Here is a 27,569-nt window from a genome sequence, read left to right as displayed (position 1 = left end):
AATTAAACCGCATCACACCTCACCCCTCTGTACTCCGGGTCCGGCGCCGCCTCCTGCCCGGATCATCGATGGCGAGCCGGCTTGGACTGTACGCCGGCTCTTGGATGTCCGTAGGATGGGCCGGGGCTTCCAGTATTTGGTGGACTGGGAGGGGTACGGTCCCGAAGAACGCTCCTGGGTGAAGAGGAGCTTCATCCTGGACCCGGCCCTCCTGGCCGATTTCTACCGCCGCCACCCGGACAAGCCTGGTCGGGCGCCAGGAGGCGCCCGTTGAGGGGGGGGTCCTGTTGTGTGGGCCGCCAGAAGAGGAGGTACTGCTGGCCCACCACCAGAGGGCGTCCTGTCTGGAGTGCGGGCTCCAGGCACCAGAGGGCGCAGCCGCCTCACAGGAGCAGCCAGGGTGACAGCTGTCACGCATCACCTGCAACAGCTGTTACCAATCACCTGATCAGCAGGGGTACATCAGCAGGATGACGTCTCCACCTCTTTGCCGAGATATTGCTCTACCTGGAAGGTAACGTTCTCAGCCGACTGTGTGATCTTTCGACAGTAACCTTTTGTGACTTTTGTGCATTGTATAGCAGACTCTTTTTCCAACGAGAGGTGGAGGTAGTTTTCCTGCCGTGTGGATTGCTGGGTGCAAACGCGCCCACATTTAATTGTTTTTTTGTTCCTCGCCAGCAGTACCAGGTCCGACACGCGGAGGCAGTGGCCACCTGGGAGTTCGGGACTTGGCGGCTCCAGTATTCCCGGGGTCTGGTGGCGGAGGAAATCGTATGGTTCCGGTTCTACTTTGGACAGACGTCTTCTATCTTCGAGCCTGCCCACACGACACCTTTTGTGATTTGGCTTTTTGTCTATTGTTGTAATCTGTTGTGTTTGTTGTGCCCATTCACAACAGTAAAGTGTTGTTATTTGACTTCCTCCATTGTCCGTTCATTTGCGCCCCCTGTTGTGGATCCGTGTACCTACACTTTCCCAACAGTTTCAACGTTTTCTCTCTCAAGGAACATCACATCATACCAGAATGGATTAGATCAACTTTTGGTTGATTGAAGAAGGAATAAACTCTTATGTGGATTAATTTCCTGAAGGATTACAACATCACACAAGGATCGTGGTCAGCTAACGACTAATAGCTGATGAAGAGAAAATTATGTTCATCGAGCTGGGGATTTTAACATCAAAAACCTCCTTCCCTCACTCCTAGAAAAATTGTTAAGAAGTTAATCCAGTCCAGTCAAAGTAAGATCAGACAGTATTATTGAATCAAAAACAAAAATCTCTGCCAATTATTATTTTAATTATACTTGAATTACTGTTGTGAAATTATTGTTGGGAAGGTGTCGTAACACGGACCCACAACAGGGGGCGCAAGTGAACGGACAATGGATAAGAAAAGGAGTAACAATTTAATGTTGCGAAAGTACACAACGGAATACAAACAGAAATAACAGGTGCCAATTGTATACAAGAGGACGGTGGGCAGGCTCGAAGATAGGAGACCTCTGATGAACGAGGAGCCGGGGCCCACACCGCTTCCACCACCAACGGCCTGAAGAACACCGGAGCCGCCAAGTCCTGAATCCCCAGGTGGTCTCTGTCCTCCGTTGTCGGCCCTGGTACTGCTGGCAAAGAAGAAACAGAAGGAGGTGAGTGTGAGTCCTCACACCCAGCAACCTTTACACTCAAAGTCTCTGGGAGGGAAAACCTCCACCTCCAGATACGTTTCTCTCGTGCAGCTCCTGTTGGTCCCTCTTCTGGATCACCACAGGAAGGCGGCTGCACACAGAACAAAGTTTAGACAATCGATAAATCAGCAGAGAAATTACCTTTGTGGTAGATGATTTCTCGGTGAGGAGGTGGAGTTGTGATCCGCTTCTTGTAAGGAGGTTAATGAGAGACAGCTGGTGAGGTTGACAGGTGACAGCTGTCTCTTCCAATAGCTCTGGCGCCCTCTCATGCTTGAAGCCCGCACTCCAAGCAGGGCGCCGACTGGTGGTGGTGGGCCAGCAGTACCTCCTCTTCAGCGGCCCACACAACAATTATCATCATATAACCTATTTTGATTATGTTGTCAGCACTTGCAAAACCTGCAATAAATTTCCAAACATGCAGTTAAAGTGTTAAGGCTCGGACATTGGATTTATTGATGCTTCTTAAGGTGTAAAAGTTAAAGTTTATTGGGTGTACAACATCAAAAAGTGCTCTAAAAGGTTAGTCTGGTTTTTAATGAAAATAACGCATCCTGGGAACTCGCTGTACGAGTCACTAAATTCAAAATCTAGCAACATTCCAAGAGCCCTGATCCATAAGAGGAGAGCTGCTGTTAACGGGCGTGGCCGGTTCGTATCCTGGTTCCAGAGGAGGCTATTCGACCGGGGTGCGAGATCAGCTTCAGCGGGGTGGACGTCCGGATGGAGGCAGTGAGCGGCTAGACGAATCTCCTCGCCACCAGCTTGAACAGCCTTTGTGCAGCCCTGCCGGGTAATACCCGTGGAGTCACGAAGGTCGGACCCCAGAGACGGAGAGCTGGTTTTAGTACACAAACGCACTCATCGGAGGGTGAGCGTGTGCCGTGTATCTAAAGAAAAATAACGGGATCTGACACGTGGCGCCCGAACAGGGACCTGACGAAGTATAGTCGGGTCCGAGGAAGAATCCTGGCCAAAGGAGAATCTTTGCCATTGGATAGGTGGAAAGCCCCTGAGTGGATCACCAAAGGAGACAGTGTTGTGGAGAGTGTCGGCTGATGGCCTGTATAGGTCCAGTAACGGCTTGAAACATATCTGTTTTCCAGAGGTGTGAAAATTTGGAGGCGACCACCAGAAGGACGAAGTAAAGACAACAAGAGCGAGTATCCCAGGGAGCTGGGATCAAGGACGAGAAGCAGACGTGTCACTGCTGGATCGTCTGGACTGGGACGAGAAGCAGACGTGGATAGCCTGCTGGATCATCACGAAACGACGAGAAGGGAAGCAGGCGAGGGAGCCTGCTGGATCGGATCGTCAAGAAAGCAGGTATGAGAGTATACCGTGCAAAATGGTGATCTACAAGAGAGAATAGGATCATCAACCCGTGAGGTTCCTGAGGGAGAAGCGGGAAAAGGAGCAGCTGATTTGGAGTTAACCTCTGGAATTAGCGCTGAATAGCCAAGTAATCTGTCACTCATCCCTGACTCAAGGCGCCAAGAGAGGCTTTGAGAGGCAGACGACTCGAGACGACAAGGACCATAGCTGAAGTCAAGGAGACGACAGTGGTGGGATCGACAATCTCAGCAACCGACAGAATAAAGAGAGGATAATCATTACGAAACAGTAAGGTTAGTGTTAAAAACAAGCAGTGAAAATATGGCTGAAGAAGAGTCAGGACCCGTAGCAACCCCTGAATCCGAACATGACGAGGGAAAAGAAGTGGATTTTCCGCCACACAGAGTAGTATTGTATGGACGAGGATATGATTCTTGGGCAGAAACAGTTCAAAAATATGTCAGAGATCAAAGTGTAGAAACTGATGAAGAAAGTTTCAAAGAAGCTATGGCAGGAACAATACACACATTAGGGATATATTATCCAGGTAAGCATAAGGAGGGGCAGATCCTGGCCATTTTGGAGAGCCCACCAGTCCCAAAGGATAAGACGGGGACCAGAGAGTGGCTTGAGTGGTGGTGCAAACTTCTCGGAGAAGAGTGGAAAAGAGGACAAATCACCACCTTAATAAGTCCTGAGAAAAGTTATGACTCCATAGTAAAAATGACAGCTGGGTTGTTGGGAGTAGAGACGGTCCTGGTAGATGTTAAAGCAAAATCAGCGTCCGTGTATGCTGAGTTTAAGTCCATGGCAGAACGACTAAAAGGGTTAGGAAGAATGCTTAAGGAACAATATCCTATAATGGAAGATAGGAATGGAAGTCAGATCTTCGACAATGAAGACGAGAGCAAGATAGATTTCCAGGCCGAACCCGAACAAAGTAATGAGAATTTACTCGCCCCCATACACCCCACAAGCAAATGGAGTTGTGGAAAAGGCTATTGGACTGGTGAAAAACTGGATTGGAAAAAATGCTAACACGAAGGAATGGAGTACTAAGGCCCTGGAAATTGGACAGGCCCTAAATGACCGCCAACGTGCCGGCAGGCCCACCCCTTCGCAAGAGCTGAACCAACGCCCATTTTTGACACCGGAAGTGGGGCGGAGTCAGACTAAAAGGGACAGAGAACCAGAACCAAAGATCCCATTTAAGGTTGGACAGAAGGTGTGGGTGAGAGCTCGAGATCACCCAACCAACACTGCTGTTAAACCTAAGTATGAGACCACAGATACAGTAGTGAAGATACTGGACAGTAACACAGTAGAGTTGAAGAGGAAGGGAATCCAAGGAGTGGAGCAGCTGAAGCCAACTCCTAACTAGACAAAACCAGGAGCTAAACATGGCCAAAAACACCCAAGATCTTCCACCCTTCGTCAGAATGGCCACTGTCAATGGGGTGGTTGCCTTAAGAAGAACAAGAGATGGCCTCTGGGCAGGCAGAGCCCTGAGGATATTATATCATGCAAAGAAAGGATTTTTATCTAATGAAAAGGAGTTATTACAGTGGAAAAAAGTTGAGAATCACTGTGTGATTTGCCGTGAAGAAGTACAGCTGACGGTCCAATAGTCGGGACCTGGGGTTAGAAAACCCCCAATTCCAAATGGGGCAAAAAATGAATTCAAACAATTACTTCACAAGCCGGTGAAGGTTTTGGATGCGCTTGTATGTGGGTTATGCCGACTAACCCACTTGCCAAGAATGGTCTTTTACACCCAGTGGGACTTACGTGGAGACAATGTAGATATGCAGGTGTGTTCATGCTATTGGAATGGACGTGAGATCGAGTATTGCCTGGTGTGTAAAGCAAGAACTCATATGGGAAGACTACTGCATGGGGTAAAAGCAGACGGATGGCAAGTGAGAAGGTTTTTAGACCCTCTGAGGACCTTTCACACCGATGAAGCCTGCTGGGCTAATCCTGCAGCAACAACTGCGCTTGATCAAGCTGAGGGGAATCAAGGCAGCGGTGACGTGAGTCCAACGGCACCAAGTGTCTATTTGATGTTGGACACAACTAGAGCAGGAGGAAGTGACCAAGCTGCAGGAGGTGGTGAGCGAAAGCCGTCTTTGTTGCATGAAGCTATACATCAAAATTGGTCCCATAGTCCAGAGTATGGGCAAACTTATGACCCTCCAATAGATGCAGTACAAATTCCACTGGTGTGCAGAGTGTATAGAGATCCGGACCGACCCAGATATACAGACATGATGGGAGGACTGACAGATGATCAACAGCAAAAAGCCCAAGAAGAAGGATGGATTGGCCCTTGGGAAATGACAACTTGGGCAAAATTGATAGAAGAAGTTCTAAAAAACCCAGAAATTCTACTGGAAGATGCAGAAGAGGTGCCACAAGAAAAAGGGGGCAGAGAAACCCTCATGCATTATTTTACCACTGGATTAGACGCCTGGGGAAATAAAGCAGCAAAACCAAAGAAGAAGTCAGCCGAGTACCACGTGACACCCGAAGAATGGGTGAGAAAGAGGAGGATACAATCTAGAGGGGGAGTGGCTAGTAGAGCAGACACTCCTAGTAGGCCGGACCAAACACTTAAGGTGCGGCTCACAGTGCTGATGGTGTTGGTTCCCTATGTGGGGGTTTATTCTGTCGGAGCACACGTTGACCTCCTGGAGGAACAGCAGCAGTCGTTAGACCAACCGACTCAAGGTGAGGAAAAATCAAGAAAGTCTCGGAGTCGCTGGATGTTTCCCTCCATTTTCCGCGGGACAAGGAAGAAGTAAAAAGAAGCGGCCGATGGCGGAGTAACAACTCACTCTGAATCATGCTGCGGACCTTCAAATTGGATGAAAATAATGTAAATAGTCTACGCTCCGGGCCGGGAGGACTTACACCATATTTGGAATTACCCTACAAGAAAATATGTTTAAACTGGCCACAAAAGGATTATAAAGAAAAAGGATGGTTGCTGGGAACAGGAGGAGACTTTGTAGATAATAACTCATATAAAAGAACTGCTGACCTTACAGAGCCTGGAATATACACTCCTCTAGAAGCTATCATGGACAAAGTTGGACAACACTGGAATTGCCCTGGGGTCGGATGGAAGTTTTACCCAATTCCCCGGTGTCCAGACTTGTACCCCTGCATCTTGAACGTAGTGTATGTACAGAGAAGGGGCTACAGATTTAAAATAAGGTGGGGACCTAATTATGTTGATCCATTACAAGGAATGTATGTGGATATTTGGCTTGGATCTTTTCAGATTTGGACCAGTAGTCCCTACATGTTTAAAAGACTTCAACAAAAAGAGGCATGTTCAACTTTTTATTTGATTGAGAACCAAACTTTGCCAATATGTATGACAGTACAGTACCTTGACATCGAAAAAGGTGGAAGTGTTCCACCTATTAGAAGTGGATGGTGAACCAGAGTACTAGTGGGGCTTTGGCAACCCCCAAAGGCTATACTGATACGACTGGGCATAAAGTCGGGAAGAGGATTATTTCGGAGATTGACTCCTCTGTATTCTGTGATGGCGCAGTATGTCTACAATGGAGCGGCATATTGGAACGCCTATGAGGATATCTTGCACCTACGTAGAGAATTGAATCCTGCATCTTCACAGTGTTTCTTCACACCCCAAGGACCACCGCCTGAAATGAAGGAGGTGACAGTTGTCACTTGGAAATGGGCGTGGCGAGGACTAGATATTAGACTCCCATGGCCATCTCCCTTGTTAATCACCCTTCTTCAGCAATGAGCATCAAGTGTCTCTGTTGGGAGCACGAGACAAACAATAGCACCTAAGATCATCTATCTTCGAGATGGAAGAACCACGGGAAGACAGCGTGATCACCACGCAACCTCAAAGAATCAACGACAGACCAAGAGAAGGAGAATTTGGTATAGAAATGCCACTACTGCAACAACCTTAAAAGCTGGAGCCGCTGCCACCAGTACCGAGTGAATTCTACTACGAAAATGTTGGAATAAGGCAGCAGCAACAAAGCCGGCCGTGGAAGAAAAAGTGCCTCCAATGTTGGAGTTGGATGGCCAGACTTACAGCATTATTAGTCGGCATTGCTGTACGTCTAGCTATCCTGTACCATTATGGTAGTACGTCCCTGGACCTTAACCCATATCAGGGTCCAGTACGCAACAACTAAAACTTTCCAACAGACATGTTGGGGAGTTGAATCAAGAAACATCTACATGATATAGCATCAGAATTCTACAGAGACATGGGCATAGATGAAGAACCTAACTCAGCAGATGCAAAAGAATAAGTGGCTACAATACTTGAACGACAGTGGAGAATTTCCAACCGTCACTACCAATCACAACCTGACTACCGGAGCAGACATCCTTCAAAACCTACAAGTGAGGGAGCAAGAGATTATCGTGGCAACCATCTTACGGTTAAAACAAAGAGAGCGAAGAGAAGTAGGCTGTACTTGGATAAGACCTGAACCTGGCGAGCCAGCCTGGTATTGCTCATGGGGATGCAGAGTACTACTGGGCTATCGAGCAGGATATTGGGAAAAAGAAGCTGTTTTTCCAGCATTACCAAGACATGATGTTTGCAGAATGATAATGCCTACCTGGAAAAATTGGGGAAATCATAACCTCACCTGTGACAACACCCGCAGCAGAGTGCCAAAAGTGGATACTACATCTACAATAATCCCTCCGTTGAACAACGCTACCGACATGGGAGCAGGGATATCTTATTCCAAACCAACCGCCATCTCACCAGTAGCATTGGTGGGATCCACAAAGATATCACCAACACAGGGAAAAACTAAACCATTCCCTACATCGCCAAAAACACAAGATACCCAGCGAGTATTAGAACCAAAAGTTAAAAGTATTGATAACGTGGTTAAAAATAGATGGAAGGAGATTCATGATTATTGTGTAAAAGAAAAAGTAGCAAAATTAGATAGATGTTATTGGAATCGACCTATTGGATGTAAATCTCAAAATTACATGGTGCTTACACCGGTTATCGATTTGATAGACAGGATTACTTGGAAACAAAAACAAGAGGCAAAACATGATGAATGGCTTAACGACACCTTTCCATGGGTCTGGAGCGTTCCACTGATACATTTTGAGGGGAATTTTCCAAAGGGAAACACGTGGACTGGGCATAGTTTGCAGGGTCCACATAAAGCAAAATTCTATGTGCAAAAACTACCAAAGCCTGATGAGCTAAGGTCAGTACCTCAGGAAGATTTTAGCAAAATCGATCAATGCGTGGTGAATAAAATCTATGGAAGCTTACATGAGACAGAACACCATAATAATTTGGCTGAAGGTTCTGGTAAATCCCCCCGATGTCCCATAGACCAAATTAAGACAGGGAATTGGCTAAGATGGGTATATAACTGTACAAAGTTGTTACAGGTTCCAACCATTAAGGGGACCCTTCAAGCATGGCAGGAAGGAGTTAAGCGTAGTAAGGACGTCACCTGGTGGGGAATGGAGAAATATGAAATTGAAGATTGGGTATTCCCCTGTTTAGATCAAAGTAATAATTATTGGGTTAAATATCAATACATCGCCATGGTCTACTCCAGAGATAGAGCTACTTGGTCTAGTGTACTCTGGAGACCAAACCCTTATGTTACGCCACGGCCCTGGAGAATGATTTGTAATAAACTTAATACTACATGCACGATAAGCCTTGCCCGCCAAAATTGTAGAAAGGTTCCTAGCTGGGAAGAATATTGTGATGCTTACTATGACGGCGAGTATGACACTTATGGCCATCAAACAGTTTGGGAGAAGAATAGTGCAGGCGAATGGATAAGAGCTTTTCCACCCAACGTTGGATGTGCCAAGGCTGTCCTGGGACATGGAATGTCGAAAAGGAAGCAGATCCTAGGCCACATAGTGCCATTTGTTGGAGATGCTTTGATAATGCTTGAAGAAGGATATGCCTTCAAGAAAAGTCTGTGTGAAGGACAAGAAATTGTCGGTTACGAATGGTTGGGACCCAATCGGATTTACAATAATGGTACATGTGAATCGCCTGCAGAACATTGGTTGAGCTGTGGAAAAGGAAGAAGTCGGCATGAATGTTCTTGGTGGGAAAGAACGCAAATAATCGCTGGAGGAATCATCACCACTTTCGCTGCAGAGACCGGAGATGTCATTTAAGAAGGTCTCGAAGTAGTGACTGGTTGGATTGGACATTTGTTTGGATACCTTTGGCCCTATCTGTTAATCATAATAGGACTTATTATTGCTGCAGTAATTGGATATGTTTTGATAAAAGGAAGTTTCACAGCCGCCCTGCGCTTGTGTGGGAGGAGCACACAATGCAGTGATATGGAGCCCCTCCTCCATTAGGGGAGGAGCGATGGAGCCTACAAAGCCCGACGCCGAGACACGCCCTGTTCATTCTGCATTGGGGGAGTGAAGGAAGAAGAAGCATCTACATAACAGCGTACAAACTTAAGGAGATAAGTAAAAAGAATAAGAGAGCACAATGTCCAACAATACTGGCGGCATAAATGACACCATCTTCAAAGTGAGTAGAGTGGAGTTTATTGCACTACTGTTAATATGGCTGCTATACTGCTGTGTCGGCCGTTGGGACTTACGACAACCACTGCGAATAGCAACGCTACTACATGGATGTGTCAGATTGGTGATCATCAATCTGCACTACGGTCAGAGTGACTTAGGGTTGTCTTTATTCATCACTCACGTCCTCGGTCGCTTTACTCTCCAGTTTGACTGTTGGAGAATATGGCAGTACACATCGATTACAGTTTGGATGGTGATAGATATGACAGCAATCTTTTACGCCCCGGCAGTGATAGCTGACATTGTGTGCGAAGCTGTGATGGCCCTGACCCTATTGGCGTACATAGCTACATTAACTGGAGCCGTACAATGCAAGAAACCCTGGCTCTACAAACTTGGACTTATCATAAATTGGGCCTTAGGATGGGGAATATTATCAGCTTTATACTGGCTGTCCATGGTTAGTCAACTACTCCTGCTGTTATGGTTTACGACCTATGATGCTTGCTTCCCGCGTACAGCTCCTTCAGCTACAGCGGGAATGGTAACGTCATCACAGTCCCACTCTCCTACGGTGATCATGAGGCAGCTCTGGCGTACATCTGAATAATCCCGACGAACTCTTTTGCTTGCTTGCAATATAATAGTTAAAAGACTAATGTTTCCTCTTACACTATAGGGGGATATAAGATGTATTCATTGTCAAGCCACCCTGGAACAAGCGCTCTACTTCTGGGAGATAACATCGACTCTGTGGTGCCCGATGTGTTATGGCAACAACTTCCCTGTTCAAGTGGCACGGGGAATAGTGGGACAGAAGGATACTTCTTTTCTGCCCCAGGTACCAACAGCAACATACCTAAAAATTGAAGTCGAGGCAAACATGATTTGGCATTCCCTTTTGGTTGATCAAATACGAGCTGACACTGTAGTGTCTCCAGAGGGATATATGTATTGCCCCGTGTTTACCAAAATGTGGATGTACCCTACGGGAATAAGATTCTCCACAGCTCATCTTGCCGATGGCCGGATCGTGGCCATTGGTCCTTCATTACCACCAGCTCCACGTTCATCTCCACAGCACACTGCGGAGGTTGGAGTGCAGACCGAGGATATGAACTGGTGTTTGGAGGCCCTCACGCAGGTGTTCCTGGATGAACACCTTCAACAGCCCGAGCCTGAGGATATTCACGCTGAAGCTTCACCTCAACCGAAGGATACATCACCACGGCCATCTACACCAGTTACATCGTGTTATACACCCGTCACCCCCACTTCACCATGCGCACCATCGTTCCCTGACGGATTATCATCTAAGGAATATGAGGCAACTCCGTCTCCATTGGGATTACCATCACAATCACCACTACTGGATGAGCAGCCTTCTGATGGCGACAGCAATCTACAGATGGGCGGAGAGGAGTACGTGGTGCTGGATGAGTGTCGTTCAACTCCAGCTCCTCCTGTTCTGTCTCCGATGGTGGATGAGAAAGAAGCGCTCACCCTTCACCCTGTCGACGACGACGAGGATGTTTTTATGGAGGCATAGAGAGATCGGCAGAGCTTCAAGTCATGGAGGGGGTGTCAAGAAAGATGACTTTAAGCTTGCTTTCAGCTTGTTTTCATCTTGGAATATAGTACGTGCCACTGGATTAATATACATGCTGTTGGAATAAACTGGACAGTGTTTGGTACTTTCCCGGAGTAAGTGAGGTCATACCGGACTTTTCCATTGCAGATGGGGAGGCCCGTGGAATGAACTCAGTGGTGAAGACGATGGAATATGTCTAAGATGATTCTAAAATGACAAAGTATGATCAAATGAAGTATTAATGTGATAAAAATTAAGAGTTGATTAGAATAATATTAGAAAAAGTATGTTACAAATAAGTGAAATGAATGATTATATGAGTTGTTTTTCATAAAGAGTGCAGAGTTAGAGAAAAAAGGAAGTGAAGAAGTTGTTTTTCATAAAGAATGCAGAGTAAGGAGAAAAGAGGAAGTTAGATGATGTCGCAAGCAGAGCCAGAAGAGCTGATGATAAACAACTGATCAAATGATTAAGATGTGATAAAATATGAAATGAATAATAAGGAATGAAAATGTTTGTATATGATCATATGAATTGTTTTTATGTGAAAGAGAGTTGTAATGAAATGATTGAATATGATTGATGTGATTCTAAAGACATGATTTAGAAAAACGAATTCTCAGAAAAGCTGAAGTGTTAACAGAAAAGAGGAACTTGAGAAATAAGTTACTGGCAAAGGGCCGCAGATGGCTTCCAGTAAGGGAAGGAGAAGGGAGGAGGTTTTGAGTCACCAGCAACCCCATGGTAACCAAGCTCATCTAAATACAACGAGAATCAGCACATATATAAACTGTGAAACACCAGGAAACGGGGTTATTCTTCCAGGGAGAGGTGCTGTTGTCACTTCTCCCCTGCTACGAGGAGATCACAAGACTTGACCATCTTGTGAGCATCAATTGGAATCGTGGAGTGAGAGGATTGGAGCCATAAGAGATCATTTGAGAGAGTTTTCAACTCCCACTCAGGCCGTCCAGTCACGGAGTAGCAGAGCATTGGAGAATAATCACTGGCCTTAAGTCTGAGTGGGGAACTTTCAACGTTTTCTCTCTCAAGGAACATCACATCATACCAGAATGGATTAGATCAACTTTTGGTTGATTGAAGAAGGAATAAACTCTTATGTGGATTAATTTCCTGAAGGATTACAACATCACACAAGGATCGTGGTCAGCTAACGACTAATGAAGAGAAAATTAAGTTCATCGAGCTGGGGATTTTAACATCAAAAACCTCCTTCCCTCACTCCTGGAAAAATTGTTAAGAAGTTAATCCAGTCCAGTCAAAGTAAGATCAGACAGTATTATTGAATCAAAAACAAAAATCTCTGCCAATTATTATTTTAATTATACTTGAATTACTGTTGTGAAATTATCATCATATAACCTATTTTGATTATGTTGTCGGCACTTGCAAAACCTGCAATAAATTTCCAAACATGCAGTTAAAGTGTTAAGGCTCGGACATTGGATTTATTGATGCTTCTTAAGGTGTAAAAGTTAAAGTTTATTGGGTGTACAACACCAAAAAGTGCTCTAAAAGGTTAGTCTGGTTTTTAATGAAAATAACGCATCCTGGGGACTCGCTGTACGAGTCACTAAATTCAAAATCTAGCAACATTCCAAGAGCCCTGATCCATAAGAGGAGAGCTGCCATTAACGGGCGTGGCCGGTTCGTATCCTGGTTCCAGAGGAGGCTAGTTGACCGGGGTGCGAGATCAGCTTCAGCGGGGTGGACGTCCGGATGGAGGCAGAGAGCGGCTAGACGAATCTCCTCGCCACCAGCTTGAACAGCCTTTGTGCAGCCCTGCCGGGTAATACCCGTGGAGTCACGAAGGTCGGACCCCAGAGACGGAGAGCTGGTTTTAGTACACAAACGCACTCATCGGAGGGTGAGCGTGTGCCGTGTATCTAAAGAAAAATAACGGGATCTGACATTTAGCTCACTTAACTGGCATTTTGTATGTCTCTATGTCTCTTGTCCTCTCCCTGAATAAGTTCTCTTATTTCTGACATCTGCAGCTGATGACGATTTCTTCTCCTACTGCCAGGCTGCTTTGTCCAAGCATCTCACGTCATCTCCATCTCCAAGATTTCACTATCCTCCAAAATAATATCCACGCCAAGATCCTTCAGTGTATTCTGTGCTTCCAGTAATGTTGAGAATGTTTTGGTGCCAGTGTCCAGAAAAATTTTCAAGTTGGCAGGGTATGGTGATTGTGCTTTAATGTTATTCTCTTTAAGTTTCTTGATCACCTCACAAACGTTTTTCCTCTTCTTTTGCACTCCAGTGGAGTAATCCTGGTCAAAGTAAATCGTATGGCCCTCAAATTGGACATTGTGTTGTCTCCAGGCCTGTTGTAACACTGCTTGTTTAACCCGAAAGTCCAAGAAACGTACAATGATAGATCGCGGTGGGGCTGGTCCAACGAACCTCAGTCCAAGGGCTCGATGGGCTCGTTCCACTTTGATTTCACCTTGTTCTTGCAGCTGAAACGAGTTCCTCCAAAAGTTTATCACAAAGTCAATCATTTGTTCCAAGACGTCTGTGCATGTCACAATATCGGTCAACTTGGTCTCCATTCTGGTGAAGGAAGCTTTAAGTTCCTGGAATGATTCAGTATTTTCTCATCAAAGTTTTCGTAACTCCGTTAGCACGTCGTCATTCTTGTTACCTCCAGTGTTAGCCATGTTGTTAGCTTCTCCACTGGTTTTCAGCGAGGTAGCTTCAGGTATCGTTAGTTGTTTAGGCCCGGACTTTCCGTCTTCAAATTTCCTCGATTTAGCATCTTTCTTGGTCATTTTTTGGGTCGACATGTTTGTTAGGTTGTCCTTTTCACGTAGTCTGGTATTCATTTATCATAAATCTTTCTAAAAGCGGCCATTTTTAAAAGGTCTTTCGGAGCTGGACAGTTTACACACTGTCCTCAGAGATGACATAACAGGAAGTCCACAGATACATTATTAATAATAATAATAACACAAATATATATGAATATAATAAATAAAATTCTAATAACAATATATATTAAACTTTCCCAGGAATCAACGCACGCACTAAACAAAATAAACTCTAATGGCATTAATAAAAAGTACACTACCATAATGCACAAAAATCTGACCTGAAAATACAGGAAAAAAGGTGCGACTTAATTATGGGTTTTCCCTCTTTGGGAGAAATTTTTAAGAGGTGCAACTTATACTCTAAAAAATATGGTATTTTGGTATCCAATTTGCTCTGGAGTATAAGTTGAAGGACCTCCCACACTAGTAAAAAAAATAAAAAATAAATAAATAAATAAACAACCCAAAAATAAAGACTTGTACTCCAGAAAACATGGTACATGGGTTTGTTAATTTAAATGTGTTTTGGGGCAACCGACGCAACTATTTCTCATCACATAAAAAGTCAGCAGAAATGAAAGTGAGGTGAGAAAAGAAAAGTCCGTGGGATTGGAGGGACGGCGGCAAGGCAACAATATCTGAGGGCCAAATCGAAGAAAGTGCCGGCGGGGAATTCTGAAATTCCACATGGTCTGAGGACATTCTGATTGTCTCTAGAAGTCAAATCCAGTCTGGTTTCTTATCAACAGAATGTTATAATTACACCAAAAGTGGTAAATATGAAACATTATTGTGGGGCCTGTAATAAATCCTTTTTGTTAAAATAACTACTGTGATACTACGAAAAGTCAGCAGTTGCATGAAAGAAACATGAGCCATCTGAGATTTCTGACATCCACCAAGGACTGACAAGGACTCAAAATAAAAGATATGTGACTCACGTCGTGACCCGGACTTCACCTGGATCCGGATTCCACAACTCAATGCAAGAATGGTCCGACTGATCAAGATCTTGCAAAATAAAAATAATCAAAATGAAAATCACCTCAACATCGGGTAAATAGTGTTCAGCTCATAATATCTTTTTTTTTTAAAAGGCAGTATTTGATTGATGGGCGTCATTACATTACAGCTTGCACTGTAATGTGTTTTTCAAATCAATGGCACATTTTTCCTTTTAGAGGTCAGAGTTAACAGAGCAGAAAATGTTTTCCAAAGAAAAAAATCATGAGTTCTGTGAATGACCCCCCCCCCCATATCTGCTTTTATGTATGATAAAGTCAGCGGTGTTTCATCCTTTGTGACACCAGAATTCACAAGCGTTTCTGTGTCAAAGAGGCCAACACGTCTGCTTATACAATTAGCAAATATAGGACGTATTGTTAAAAATCCAATTATCTCCCCTTGAAGATGTGGGTCAGGCACTGGTGTCCTGCAACAGTGCATCACAAGTCCTGGATAGCAAACATCCAGTCAGACAACCGACAACCGCGTTGAAGACATTGGATTGGAATTATTTTTACTCCTTTTGACATGTCAAGGAAAAGGATTTAATCAAATGTTAACAAGAGTGACTGCAAGAGTTACGGTATTTGTTGTACTGTCGTAATCCCTCCTGCATTATTCACAGTCTTTCATTTCTACTTCCAATTTCATTCCAAAGTAGATATGTTGTATGTAGAAAGTAGTCACAGCGCTTCACTTTTTTCACATTTTGTTATGTTATAGCCTTATTCCAAATGGACAAAATTCTTTTTTCAGTCAAAATTCTACACACAATACCCCATAATGACAATGTGAAAAAAGTTTTTATTTGGTTGGGTTTGTTTTTTTTTGCAAATTTATTAAAAATTTAAAAAACTAAGCAATCACATGTACATAATATTCACAGCCTTTACTGTGAAACTCAAAATTGAGCTCAGGTGCAGCCTGTTTAGACTGATCATCCTCGAGATGTTTCTTAATTGGGTAAATTTAGAGCTCCAGCATTCCTGTGTGGAGAGAGGAGAACATTCCAGAAGGATAACCATCGCTGCAGCAATCCACCAATCAGGCCTGTATGGTAGTGACCAGATGGAAGCCACTCCTTAGTAAAAGGCACATGGCAGCCCACGTGGAGTTTGACAAAAGGCACCTGAAGGACTCTCAGACCATGAGAAACAAAATTCTCTGGTCTGATGAGACAAAGATTGAACTCTTTGGTGTGAATACCAGGCATCATGTTTGGACGAACCAGGCACCATCCCTACAGTGAAGCATGGTGGTGGCAGCATCATGCTGTGGGAATGTTTTTCAGTGGCAGGAACTGAGAGCCTAGTCAGGATTGAGGGAAAGATGAATGCAGCAATGTACAGAGACATCCTGGATGAAAACCTGCTCCAGAGCGCTCTTGACCTCAGACTGGGGCGACAGTTCATCTTTCAGCAGGACAATGACCCTAAACACACAGCCAAGATATCAAAGGAGTGGCTTCAGGACAACTCTGAATGTCCTTGAGTGGCCCAACCAGAGCCCAGACCTGAATCTGATTGAACATCTCTGGAGAGATCTGAAAATGTCTGTGCACCGACGCTCCCCATCCAACCTGATGGAGCTTGAGAGGTGCTGCAAAGAGGAATGGACAAAACTGACCAAAGATACAGTAGTGTTCAGAATAACAGTAGTGCTACGTGACTAAAAAGATTAATCCAGGTTTTGAATATATTTCTTATTGTTACATGGGAAACAAGGTACCAGTAGATTCAATAGATTCTCACATATCCAACAAGTCCAAGCATTCATGATATGCACACTCTTAAGGCTATGAAATTGGGCTATTAGTAAAAAAAAAAAAAAAAAAAGGGTAGAAAAGGGGGTGTTCACAATAATAGTAGTGTGGAATTCAGTCAGTAAGTTCGCCAATTCTGTGGAACAAACAGGTGTGAATCAGGTGTCCCCTATTTAAGGATGAAGCCAGCACCTGTTGAACATGCTTTTCTCCTTGAAAGCCTGAGGAAAATGGGACGTTCAAGACATTGTTCAGAAGAACAGCGTAGTTTGATTAAAAAGTTGATTGGAGAGGGGAAAACTTATACGCAGGTATGAAAAATTATAGGCTGTTCATCTACAATGATCTCCAATGCTTTAAAATGGACAAAAAAACCAGAGACGCATGGAAGAAAACAGAAAACAACCATCAAAATGGATAGAAGAATAACCAGAATGGCAAAGGCTCACCCAATGATCAGCTCCAGGATGATCAAAGACAGTCTGGAGTTACCTGTAAGTGCTGTGACAGTTAGAAGACGCCTGTGTGAAGCTAATTTATTTGCAAGAATCCCCTGCAAAGTCCCTCTGTTAAATGAAAGACGTGCAGAAGAGGTTACAATTTGCCAAAGAACACATCAACTGACCTAAAGAGAAATGGAGGAATATTTTGTGGACTGATGAGAGTAAAATTGTTCTTTTTGGGTCCAAGGGCTGCAGACAGTTTGTGATATGACCCCAAAACTCTGAATTCAAGCCACAGTTCTCAGTGAAGACAGTGAAGCATGGAGGTGCAAGCATCATGATATGGGCATATTTCTCCTACTGTGGTGTTGGGCCTATATATCGCATACCAGGTATCATGGATCAGTTTGGATATGTCAAAATACTTGAAGAGGTCATGTTGCCTTATGCTGAAGAGGACATGCCCTTGAAATGGGTGTTTCAACAAGACAATGACCCCAAGCACACTAGTAAACGAGCAAAATCTTGGTTCCAAACCAACAAAATTAATGCCTCACAGATGTGAAGAAATCATGAAAAACTGTGGTTATACAACTAAATACTAGTTTAGTGATTCACAGGATTGCTAAAAAAAGCAGTTTGAACATAATAGTTTTGAGTTTGTAGCATCAACAGCAGATGCTACTATTATTGTGAACACCCCCTTTTCTACTTTTTTTTATTAATAGCCCAATTTCATAGCCTTAAGAGTGTGCATATCATGAATGCTTGGTCTTGTTGGATTTGTGATTTGTGTTGGATTTAATTTTTTTAGTCACATAGCACTACTATTATTCTGATCGCTACTGTATGTATATGTGACTTCTTAGTTTTTTTTATTTTTTAATAAATTTGCAGCAACAACAGCAAAACATTTCCTCATGTTGTCATTATGGGGTGTTGTGAGCAGAATTTTGAGGGGAAAAATGAATTTACTCCATTTTGGAATAAGGCTGTAACATAACAAAATGTGGAAAAAGTGAAGCGCTGTGAATACTTTCTGGACGCACAAACTCCACTGTTCTCTTCATGTGGGTTAAAAAACCTGCACTTTTGTAAGTCATCAGTTTGTCAGAATCAATTAGAGCATCACTTAGACATAAGACAAAACACCAGTTATTTTCACAAAGAATTAAAGGGGTCATTTTGTGCACAATCACTTTGTAGTTTACCTTTAACACTTAAACACTTGTAGACTTCCACAACGTATGTCACAGAAGTCCATATTTGGATGCCTGTCTACACTGTGAGACTTACCACTGGTCCCTCCTGACTTTTGATCGGCAGACCCACATGCTTGCCTGTAAGTGATACATACTTCTCATCTGAGGCCCCCTTTGTAACTTAGTATAAAATAAAGTCATTCCAGGGGTACTCAATGATGCTCTGAAGGGACCTAGTAACCAAAGACATCATGCAGCCTTATTTCCCACAGCTCAAACAATCCTGTGAGTCACAGTTGGTGTACGAGCTGCTACGACAACTAACGAGGATTAAAAAGTAGAGAAGCTTGAATCTTCGACTGGACTGGGTTGCTTGACACGAGGACGTTTCGCTTCAAATCGCAGAAGCTTCCTCAGCTAAAATTCTTGCTCTGGTAGTCTGACTTCTGTCTTGACTCTTGTAGAGAATTCCCTCTATTCTCACCTCTCATCGGGGTGAATGTGAGGCATAATTGTAAAGCGCTTTGAAGGCCTGATGCAGATGGAAAAGCGCTATATAAATGCAGTCCATTTACAGGCATAACACAAAGTAAAAAGTTGTATCATGATGACTATAAGCTGTGGAAGAATTTTTTTTAAGTGATCCACAGTTGCAGCAGCAGGTGTATATAATTAAAGCAGCCATCTCATTGTGGTGTTTTTTTTTTTGTTGTTGTCACAGAGAGCTGGATGAATGCACAGAACTGCTGCATTTGACTCTGGAACACACGTGAACTGCAGCCTGGTGCACACTGGCCAGTGTCGTGCCAAAGTAGTTATCCCCGTCGGAATTTGAGTGCGCACTCACTCAGTACAGCGTCTTTTTTGGACTGCATTTAAAAAATGTGACATCTTGAATGGATGCTGTGAAATGAAAACCCACACTTTAAAGAGACCAGGTGTGGGAGGGCTGGAGGTTTGGACCAAACCCACGCCTAAACGTGCACCAGCGTTGCGTTAACATGGCACTACATGGACCATGTGTGGTGACACAAGCCACTTGAGGCTGGACGGGGCTCAAATGACAGGTCAGTCGTGGCTCACTAGAGGCTGATACCTGGTACATGCGAGGTACAGAGAAGCAAATAGAGGCGCCTTAGTGGCGGATATGTGACGGCTTAAAACGCTGATCATTCTTCAAATAATCGCTGACACACCCATGCGTGGCTCATTATTCGGTGGGAACGAGGCTTTAGTGATGTCAGCGGTGCAGTTGTGATGTGGACACGGGACTTTGAAGCAGTTAGCACTGCTCGCGGTTAGTGATGTCTGTGTTTACCGGCTGGCTCCTCTTGACGCAAAGAAGCAGCTCTACTCTGAGTCCCTCCCGGACAGTCGACCTTCTCGCCCTGTCCAGGAGTGTAAGCCCAGATACCTGACAGAGGAATCTCATTTCTGCCACTTGTATCTGCAAGCTTATTCCTTTACTCATTACCCAAACTCCATGACCATAGGTGAGGATAGGAGAGTAAACTGACTGGTAATTTGAGAGTCTTGCCTTCTGGCTCAGCTCCTTCATCACCACACCGGTCTGGTACAGCGTCCATAAAACATCAGACACAACCCAAATCTGTCTATTGATCTCTTGCTCCAACGTACCCCGATTCATGAACAACACCCCAAGATACTTGAACTCCTCCATTTGGGGCAGTAACTCTCCCCTGACCCAGAGAGGACAATCCACCATTTTTCAAAAGAGGACCATGGTCTCAGATTTGGAGGTGCTGATTCTTAATCGCTTCACACTTGGCCTGAAACCTGCTCAGTCCATATCGAAGGTCACCACCTTATGAAGCCACCAGAGCCACATCATCTGCAAAAAGTAGCGCTGCAACTCTGAGGTCACCAAACTGGATACCGTAGTGTAGCTGACATTTTAAGTGAGAATACTAGAGAAGAGCTGCTCCTTTTGTTTACACTGTTGAATGATTCAATATATATTTACTATACTATTTTTACCCTCCTTTAGCACTAGGGCTGATTTTATTACAGTAGTGGGGTTTGACAGTTTTACTAAAAATACTAGAGAAGAGCTGCTCCTTTTATTTACACTGTTGAATGGTTCAATATATATTTACTATACTGTATTTACTATACTATACTAACCCTACTTTAGCACTAGTGCTGGTTTTATTACTGTAGCCTAGTTGAAATACTGTGGCAGATCTGCTGGTTTTATTTACAGCTTATTTATTCGGCTGAATATACTGTAAATGCCAATGAAGTGGGCACTGCTGAGTCACAGTAAACTGTGATCAATGTTACCTTCAAAAATTTATCATGCAAACTTTAATGTGCTCACAGAACAAGACGTCCTTCCATTAGTCAAGAGCTATAAAGTCTTTAGTGATGTAGTCTGGCTCGTATTTATGACCAAACCAATGACACTTTGGCAAGAAGAAGAAGAAGAAAAAAAGTAATTGGTGATTTCGGAGAGGACAAAACATTTTCTGTGGCTGGCTCAGCAGCAACTGACGTCCAGAATAAGAAAATAACTTTTATAAATCAAAATGGTACGATGCCCGTCTGCTGTCCAGCGCTGCTGCCAACGTGGCTCCTCTGGTTCCTCTGAACCATAAATTCGTTCAAACAACAAGACTTCTGACCGCTGACAATTCAATTCAATTTCAACTTATAAAGCACAAATCACAACAAAAGCTGCCTCAAGGCGCCTCACACAGAACAGTTCAATATAAATTTAAAATAAATAAATAAAAATTAAAAAATTCAAATACATAATTAAAAACAGAGTAAAAGAATAAAACATTAAAAAAATGCTATTCATAAGAAAGAGAATAAAAATAGGTTTTAAGTCTTGACTTAAAAATGTCCACGGACTCCGACTGTCTCACGGTCACAGGAAGACAGTTACACAGAGTGGGTGCACAATACGAAAAAGCTCTTTGACCCGCTGACTTCTTCACCCTGGGAACACAGAGAAGTCCCGCATCCTGTGACCGCAAAACCCAGGCCGGCACGTAGGGTTTCACCAGATTGGCCAGGTAAGACGGCGCCAGTCCATAAACAACTTTATAAGTCAATAACAAAACCTTAAAATCTGCTCTCACAGAGACAGGGAGCCAGTGCAAAGATGCCAAATGGGTGTGATATGTTCAAACCTGCTTCGTGTCAAAAGTCTGGCAGCAGCTTACAATCCGTCGATGGTTCCGACATTAAGTTGGCTGTGTTGAAATGTGTGATGCAAATAGTCTAAATAATCAATTTCAATTTCAGTTTAATAGATAGATTGCTCATAACCAATTCCATGGTATGGAGCCACCAACAAAAACAAATTCATACTTTGACAAAAGGAAAACACTAGAAATCAAAATTCAATACAAATCCAGAAACCCCTTTCAAATAGGCACCAAATTTACAACTATTTTCCTGTTTGCAGATTGAAACAGTAACACAAACTTATGTTTAGACGGACAATCTCTATAAAAAGCAGGAATATATTTTTCTCTTAGTCTCTTGACCTCATGATGTGTACAAACAAACAAGACATGGACATCAGTAACTCTGCCGTTTGATTTCTAAGCAGGTTTTTGTTTGTCGGCTTTAAAACTTTCTTTAAAAACTGCTGTGTCTGAAAAACACACGAGAGTGTGGTGTTGAACAGAAAATGTGCTGGATGACGCTTCTTAAATCAGTACAAAAAATACTGATGAAACTGCTTTAAACAAAGAAACAAACTAGTGGGAGGGGAATTCTTGGATTGTTGTAGCAATATGCTTTGGAAATAATGAATACTTTCTGAGATGAAAATCAATGTAAATATGTCGCAAACAGTGGGATGTGTAAAGTCGTCTTTTTACTCAAACGTGTAGGTTGATGCAGGAATATTCATCCACAGCAGTCATTTATTGACTTTTTAAATCTGACTGTTATCTAACAAACACCTTTTTTTTTTTTTTGCTGTTTTTAATGTTTGTACAGAAAAAAATGATGAGAAAATCACTGTGTGTTTCTGTTTGTCTTACAAAGATTATTTCAAAAAATATTATAGGATTTTAAGGACATCTGAGCAAGAAACCCTCAATTTTTGATGATGTGACGGCCCAGAAGAATTTTAAAGGACAATTTTGACTTTTAATCGATAGTTTTAAACTACTAACTTGTTGAAGTTCAAACCGAGCGTCAGAATGGGGAAGAAAGGTGGTTTAAGTGACTTTGAATGTGATATGGTTCTGGTGGTCAGACGGTCTGGTCTGAGTATTCAGAAACTGCTGATTTACTGGGATTTTTATACACAAACCGTCTCTAGAGTTTACAAAGAATGATAAAAAAGAGAAGATATCCAGTGAGCGGTAGTTGTGTAGATGAAAATGTCTTGTTGATGTCAGAGGTCAGAGGAGAATGGACAGACTGGTTGAATGGACAGACTGTGTGTATGGACAGACTGCTGGAATGGACAGACTGGTTGAATGGACAGACTGGTGGAATGGACAGACTGGGTATGGACAGACTGGTGGAATGGGCAGACTGGGTGAATGGACAGACTGGGTGTATGGGCAGATGGGTGAATGGACAGACTGGTGGAATGGGCAGACTGGGTGAATGGGCAGACTGGGGTGAATGGACAGACTGGTGGAATGGGCAGACTGGGTGAATGGGCAGACTGGGTGAATGGACAGACTGGGTGTATGGGCAGACTGGGTGAAATGGACAGACTGGTGGAATGGGCAGACTGGGTGAATGGGCAGACTGGGTGAATGGACAGACTGTGGAATGGACAGACTGGTTGAATTGGGCAGACTGTTGAATTGGACGACTGTGTGTATGGACAGACTGGTTAATGGACAGACTGGTTGAATGGGCAGACTGGTTGATGGACAGACGGGTTTGAATGTACAGACTGGGTGTTTGGACAGACTGGTGGAATGGGCCAGACTGGGTGAATGGACAGACTGGGTATGGGCAGACTGGGGTGATAGGACAGACGGTGGAATGGGCAGACTGGGTGAAATGGACAGACTGGTGGAATGGGACAGACTGGTTGAATGGACAGACTGGTTGAATGGGCAGACTGGGTGAATGACAGACTGGGTGTATGGACAGACTGGTGGAATGGACAGACTGGTTGAATGGGCAACTGGTTGAATGTACAGACTGGTGGATATGGACAGACTGGTAGAATGACAGACTGGTTGAAGGGACAGACTGGGTGTATGGACAGACTGGTGGAATGGGCAGTACTGTTTGAATGGGCGACTGTGTGATGCTGTCATGTCAGTATGGACCAACACCTCTGAGGAATATTTTCAACACCTTGTTGAATCTGTGCCGTGAAGAATTAAGGCAGTTCTAAATGCAAAAGTGGGTCCAAAGAAGTATGAGCAAGGTGTGCCTAATAAAGTGGCCAGTGAGTGTATGTCCTGAGTGTGACTTTAAACTGCATCCAGACACTATAATTTGTCATCCAGTTTACAGATTACCCCTTTTGGGGGGTTTGGCAGCAGGAGTGGCACTTGAATTTTTTTTTTTTTTTTTATCTTTTATTTTTTTACAAAGCTTGAAAATGTAGATCTCTTGTTTCTGTGAGTAACTCCGCAGCTGGCTTCCTTCAGAGGGTGGCACATGTTATGAAGGGGTTAGAGGAAGTCCCTTGGAGCCTCATCTCCAGAAAAGATTCATCCACAAGAAACCACCAATGGTTTTGTCTTGGATGATGGGGACTGGGGCAGTGCTGACGGGTCATCCACTGCACGCTAACGTTTAAGTCCAAACTCGAGGCGGCTCAAGCAGGTGGGATCTGAAACATTCTTTCTCTCAGCAAGGATGACCATCTTCCATTACTGGCAAGGGAGCTTGGGAAGCTCCACATTTCACTGACTCAGTGAGCGGATACACCTACTTTTGGTTTGGTCGGCCCAATAGAATCACCTGCCTGAGACAGACAGATGGGTGAGGTCATGAGGTGTGGATGGACCTGCTGTATGGGCATAGGTGGTGAGAGCATGAATCCCTGTACCAGTGTACAGGGATTCATCCACCCAGACACGAGCTTCAACTATTTATGAACGGTTTGTGCTTCTCAGACATGAACATTTTATACACAGTGGCAAGAAAAAGTATGTGAACCATCGGACTATTAAAAGTCAGCATGTCATTACACTAAAAAATATTTTTTTAAAATCTGGTTTCTGTATATAAAAATTTATAAAAAAAAATTATGCCCTTTAAACCCACAGTGAAAAGCAATCTCTACATGTCAAAATGATGGATTGCATAAGTAATGACACCACTTAGTGCTGCACGTAAATCATCGCTTTTTCAGACAGCTTTCTTCAGTTGGACTTTACATTAGTTATTAAGAAATATGAACAGTGTGGTACTGTATGATAAATCTATTTGGAGGAAGCAGTTCTCAAAAACTGACTGACCCTGCAAGAAGGATACGAGTGAGGGAAGCCACCAAGACACCCACACGACTCAGAAGAAGTGGCTAAGATTGGAGACATTATGCACGGTGCAAGTTTTGTAATTTGCACCACGACTCCCAGCTTCATAGTGGAGTAGAGAAGAAGGATTTTCATACAATAAAGCAGATCAAATCTAGGCTTGCATCTTCCACCTGATTTCTAATTAAATGTCAGTTTACTGACATAAATTGACATATTAATTTAAAACTGAAACAGTTGTGTTTTTGTTCAGCTATATTTAATGGATTTCACTCAAGGTTTCAACCCCCCCCCCCCCCCCCCCCCCACACACACACACACTGATTTGTCAGGTATAAAGATATTTGATGCCATCTGAACCAGAGGATGGGGTAAATCTTTTGGGCTGTGACTTGGTCAGACTGCTGTCTCACCCTCTCACCTTGGCTTTGTTGATGGTGCAGTGCAGTGCGTTGTTTTCCTGGTCGTACAGCAAACTGAAGTCCAAAATCCCGAGTGTAGCTGTAAAAAACAGAAGAACACAGAAGGAGGGGGGAGATATGAGAAGACTTGAAGTCATTCTTGATGCCACACAGACATCCTCCCTCCGGAGAGATGAAAGCAAATCTGTCAACGTTTGGAATCAATTCCTTCTGGGTGATATGACTTTTTTCTCGGCTCAGTCATTTAACAGCAATAAAATAAAACATACATTTAAAAGTTATGGCATATCTCATAAGTTCTTCTGAAGCTCAGGCTCTTGGAGTTACGAGCTGAAAACTTTGACAGTAGTAATATCTCACAGACGGGAAGCAAAGCTGTTGTTCGGGGACATGTGATGTGTCTTCACTTGATCCGGACCACTGAGACGCCAACGTGGTCTTTAGTCTTAAAGCCAGACAGCAAACAGCAGAAAGGCCTGCAGTCAGTTCAAGTCTGTCCAAGTTCACGCTCGACTTGAAGTCATAAACAAACAGCATAATTATGTCCAGAGAAGATTTAAGGAGTTCTGTGTCAATGCCAACGATGTAAATTCACTGTGAACAACTTCTAGGTACTGAGCTGAAGTTAATGACAACCGGAATCATGCAATTAAACTTCTTAAACCTTAAATCCACAAAGATGACATCAAGGAGGCGATGATCTGAAGCAGTGCATTCTGGGAAGGTACTGCAAAATACAATTTAAATACTAATAAAAGAGGAGGAAGGAGGCGAAAGAAAAAGGAGTGAGGAGAAGAAGAAAAGAAAGGAGGAGGAGGAGGAGAAGAAAGAGAGAATAAAGATCAATTCCTGACTGGGACTGGGACCATATCAGAATTTTATAGGGTGGATGTAGGGTTGAAATTTCTAAACATTTTATTCATTTAGGAAAAATTATACCCTAACCTAGACCATTACTCCAACACTAACCCATTTATGTTCAAATAATCTGCAAAGTTGCTCGTGGTGCGCCCTCTGCTCCCGTAGCTTGGGAGAGGTACGTGGTAACTTTTGAGTTAAATGAAGGACAGGATCGCAGCCAACATCTTTACTCCATTTGGCTTTACTCAGAAAGAACATCAAAACTTGTCTGCACAGGTGCAAAACACGTCTGTCAAGAAAATCAAATCAAATTTATTAATTTATATAGTGCCAAATCACGACTAGTTGCCTCAAGGTGCTTCACAAACATCATTTAAAAGGCAGAATAAAATGAATTAAGATTAAAAACACAATAAAAAAATTAAAATATAAATAAGGAATAAAAGAAATAAAAGAAGACACACAATCGTAAAAAACTAATGATAAAACAGGGAAAAAAGTGTGTCTTCAATCTGGCCTTAAAAGTCTCCACAGAGTCCGACTGTTGGATCTGCGCAGGCAGATCATTCCACAGAGCTGGGGCACGGTGAGAAAAGGCTCTGTAACCCGCTGACTTTTTATTCACCGTAGGGACACACAATAGGCCTGCACCCTGTGAACGCAGGGCCTGAGCCGGTACGTAGGGCTCAATCAGGCCGGCCAGGTCGGGGGGTGCCAGTCCGTGAACAGGTTTATAGGTCAATAATAATACTTTAAAATCCGATCTCAGAGAGACCGGAAGCCAGTGAAGGGATGCCAGAACCGGCGTAATGTGGTCAAACCTTCTGTTTCGTGTCAGAAATCTGGCAGCAGCAAGACCCCTGATGCTGGACTACGGTAAACCAGAAAATAGAGCATTAAGATCAAAGCATCAAGAGCAAATGATCTGCGAATCATCAAACTCTTAATAAGCTATAAATAGCGTACATAGTATTTATAGTTTTTGTACTATATTAACAACATTTTTAACGGAACAATCATGACAAAAATAATTTATAACATATGACTCATTTTTAACTCTCGGTTTTTACTGTCTATAAAGTCATACTATCAACCATTTTAATCGTTTTTAACTGTATGTGAATTCATCCCTCAAAGGAGTAGACAGTGGAGATTTAATTCAACTTTGCTGTCAGACAATGACTTTATCTCATTTATAGAGAAAGAAATAAGGTTCTTTCTGTCTATCAACAGAACTCCTGAGGTCTCACTCTCTACTGTTTGGGACACTCTCAAGGTATATCAGAGGTCAAATCTCATATACCCCCGCTTGAAGCTAAATTCTCTAAAAGAAGAACTAGTCTGGCCCAACAGCTGAAAGAAATTGACAAACACTATGCTCAAAATAAATGCCCCAATCTGTATAAAAAA

The 27,569-nt window shown here is 43.3% G+C and overlaps 1 protein-coding gene across 1 annotated transcript in view; it reads right to left on the bottom strand.

The window, feature by feature from the left end:
- Positions 1-27,569, bottom strand: part of doc2b (double C2-like domains, beta) — a 327,887-nt gene that overhangs the window by 124,428 nt on the left and 175,890 nt on the right. Inside the window, exon 5 of the mRNA XM_034179040.1 lies at positions 25,297-25,377. Coding sequence (XP_034034931.1) covers positions 25,297-25,377 — 81 coding nt within the window. The remainder of the gene's footprint in view (positions 1-25,296; positions 25,378-27,569) is intronic.

Source organism: Thalassophryne amazonica, chromosome 9, assembly GCF_902500255.1.
Source record: "Thalassophryne amazonica chromosome 9, fThaAma1.1, whole genome shotgun sequence".
NCBI lineage: Eukaryota > Metazoa > Chordata > Actinopteri > Batrachoidiformes > Batrachoididae > Thalassophryne > Thalassophryne amazonica.
Note: the sequence above shows the minus strand (reverse complement) of the source record. Positions and strands in the feature narration are given on the sequence as shown.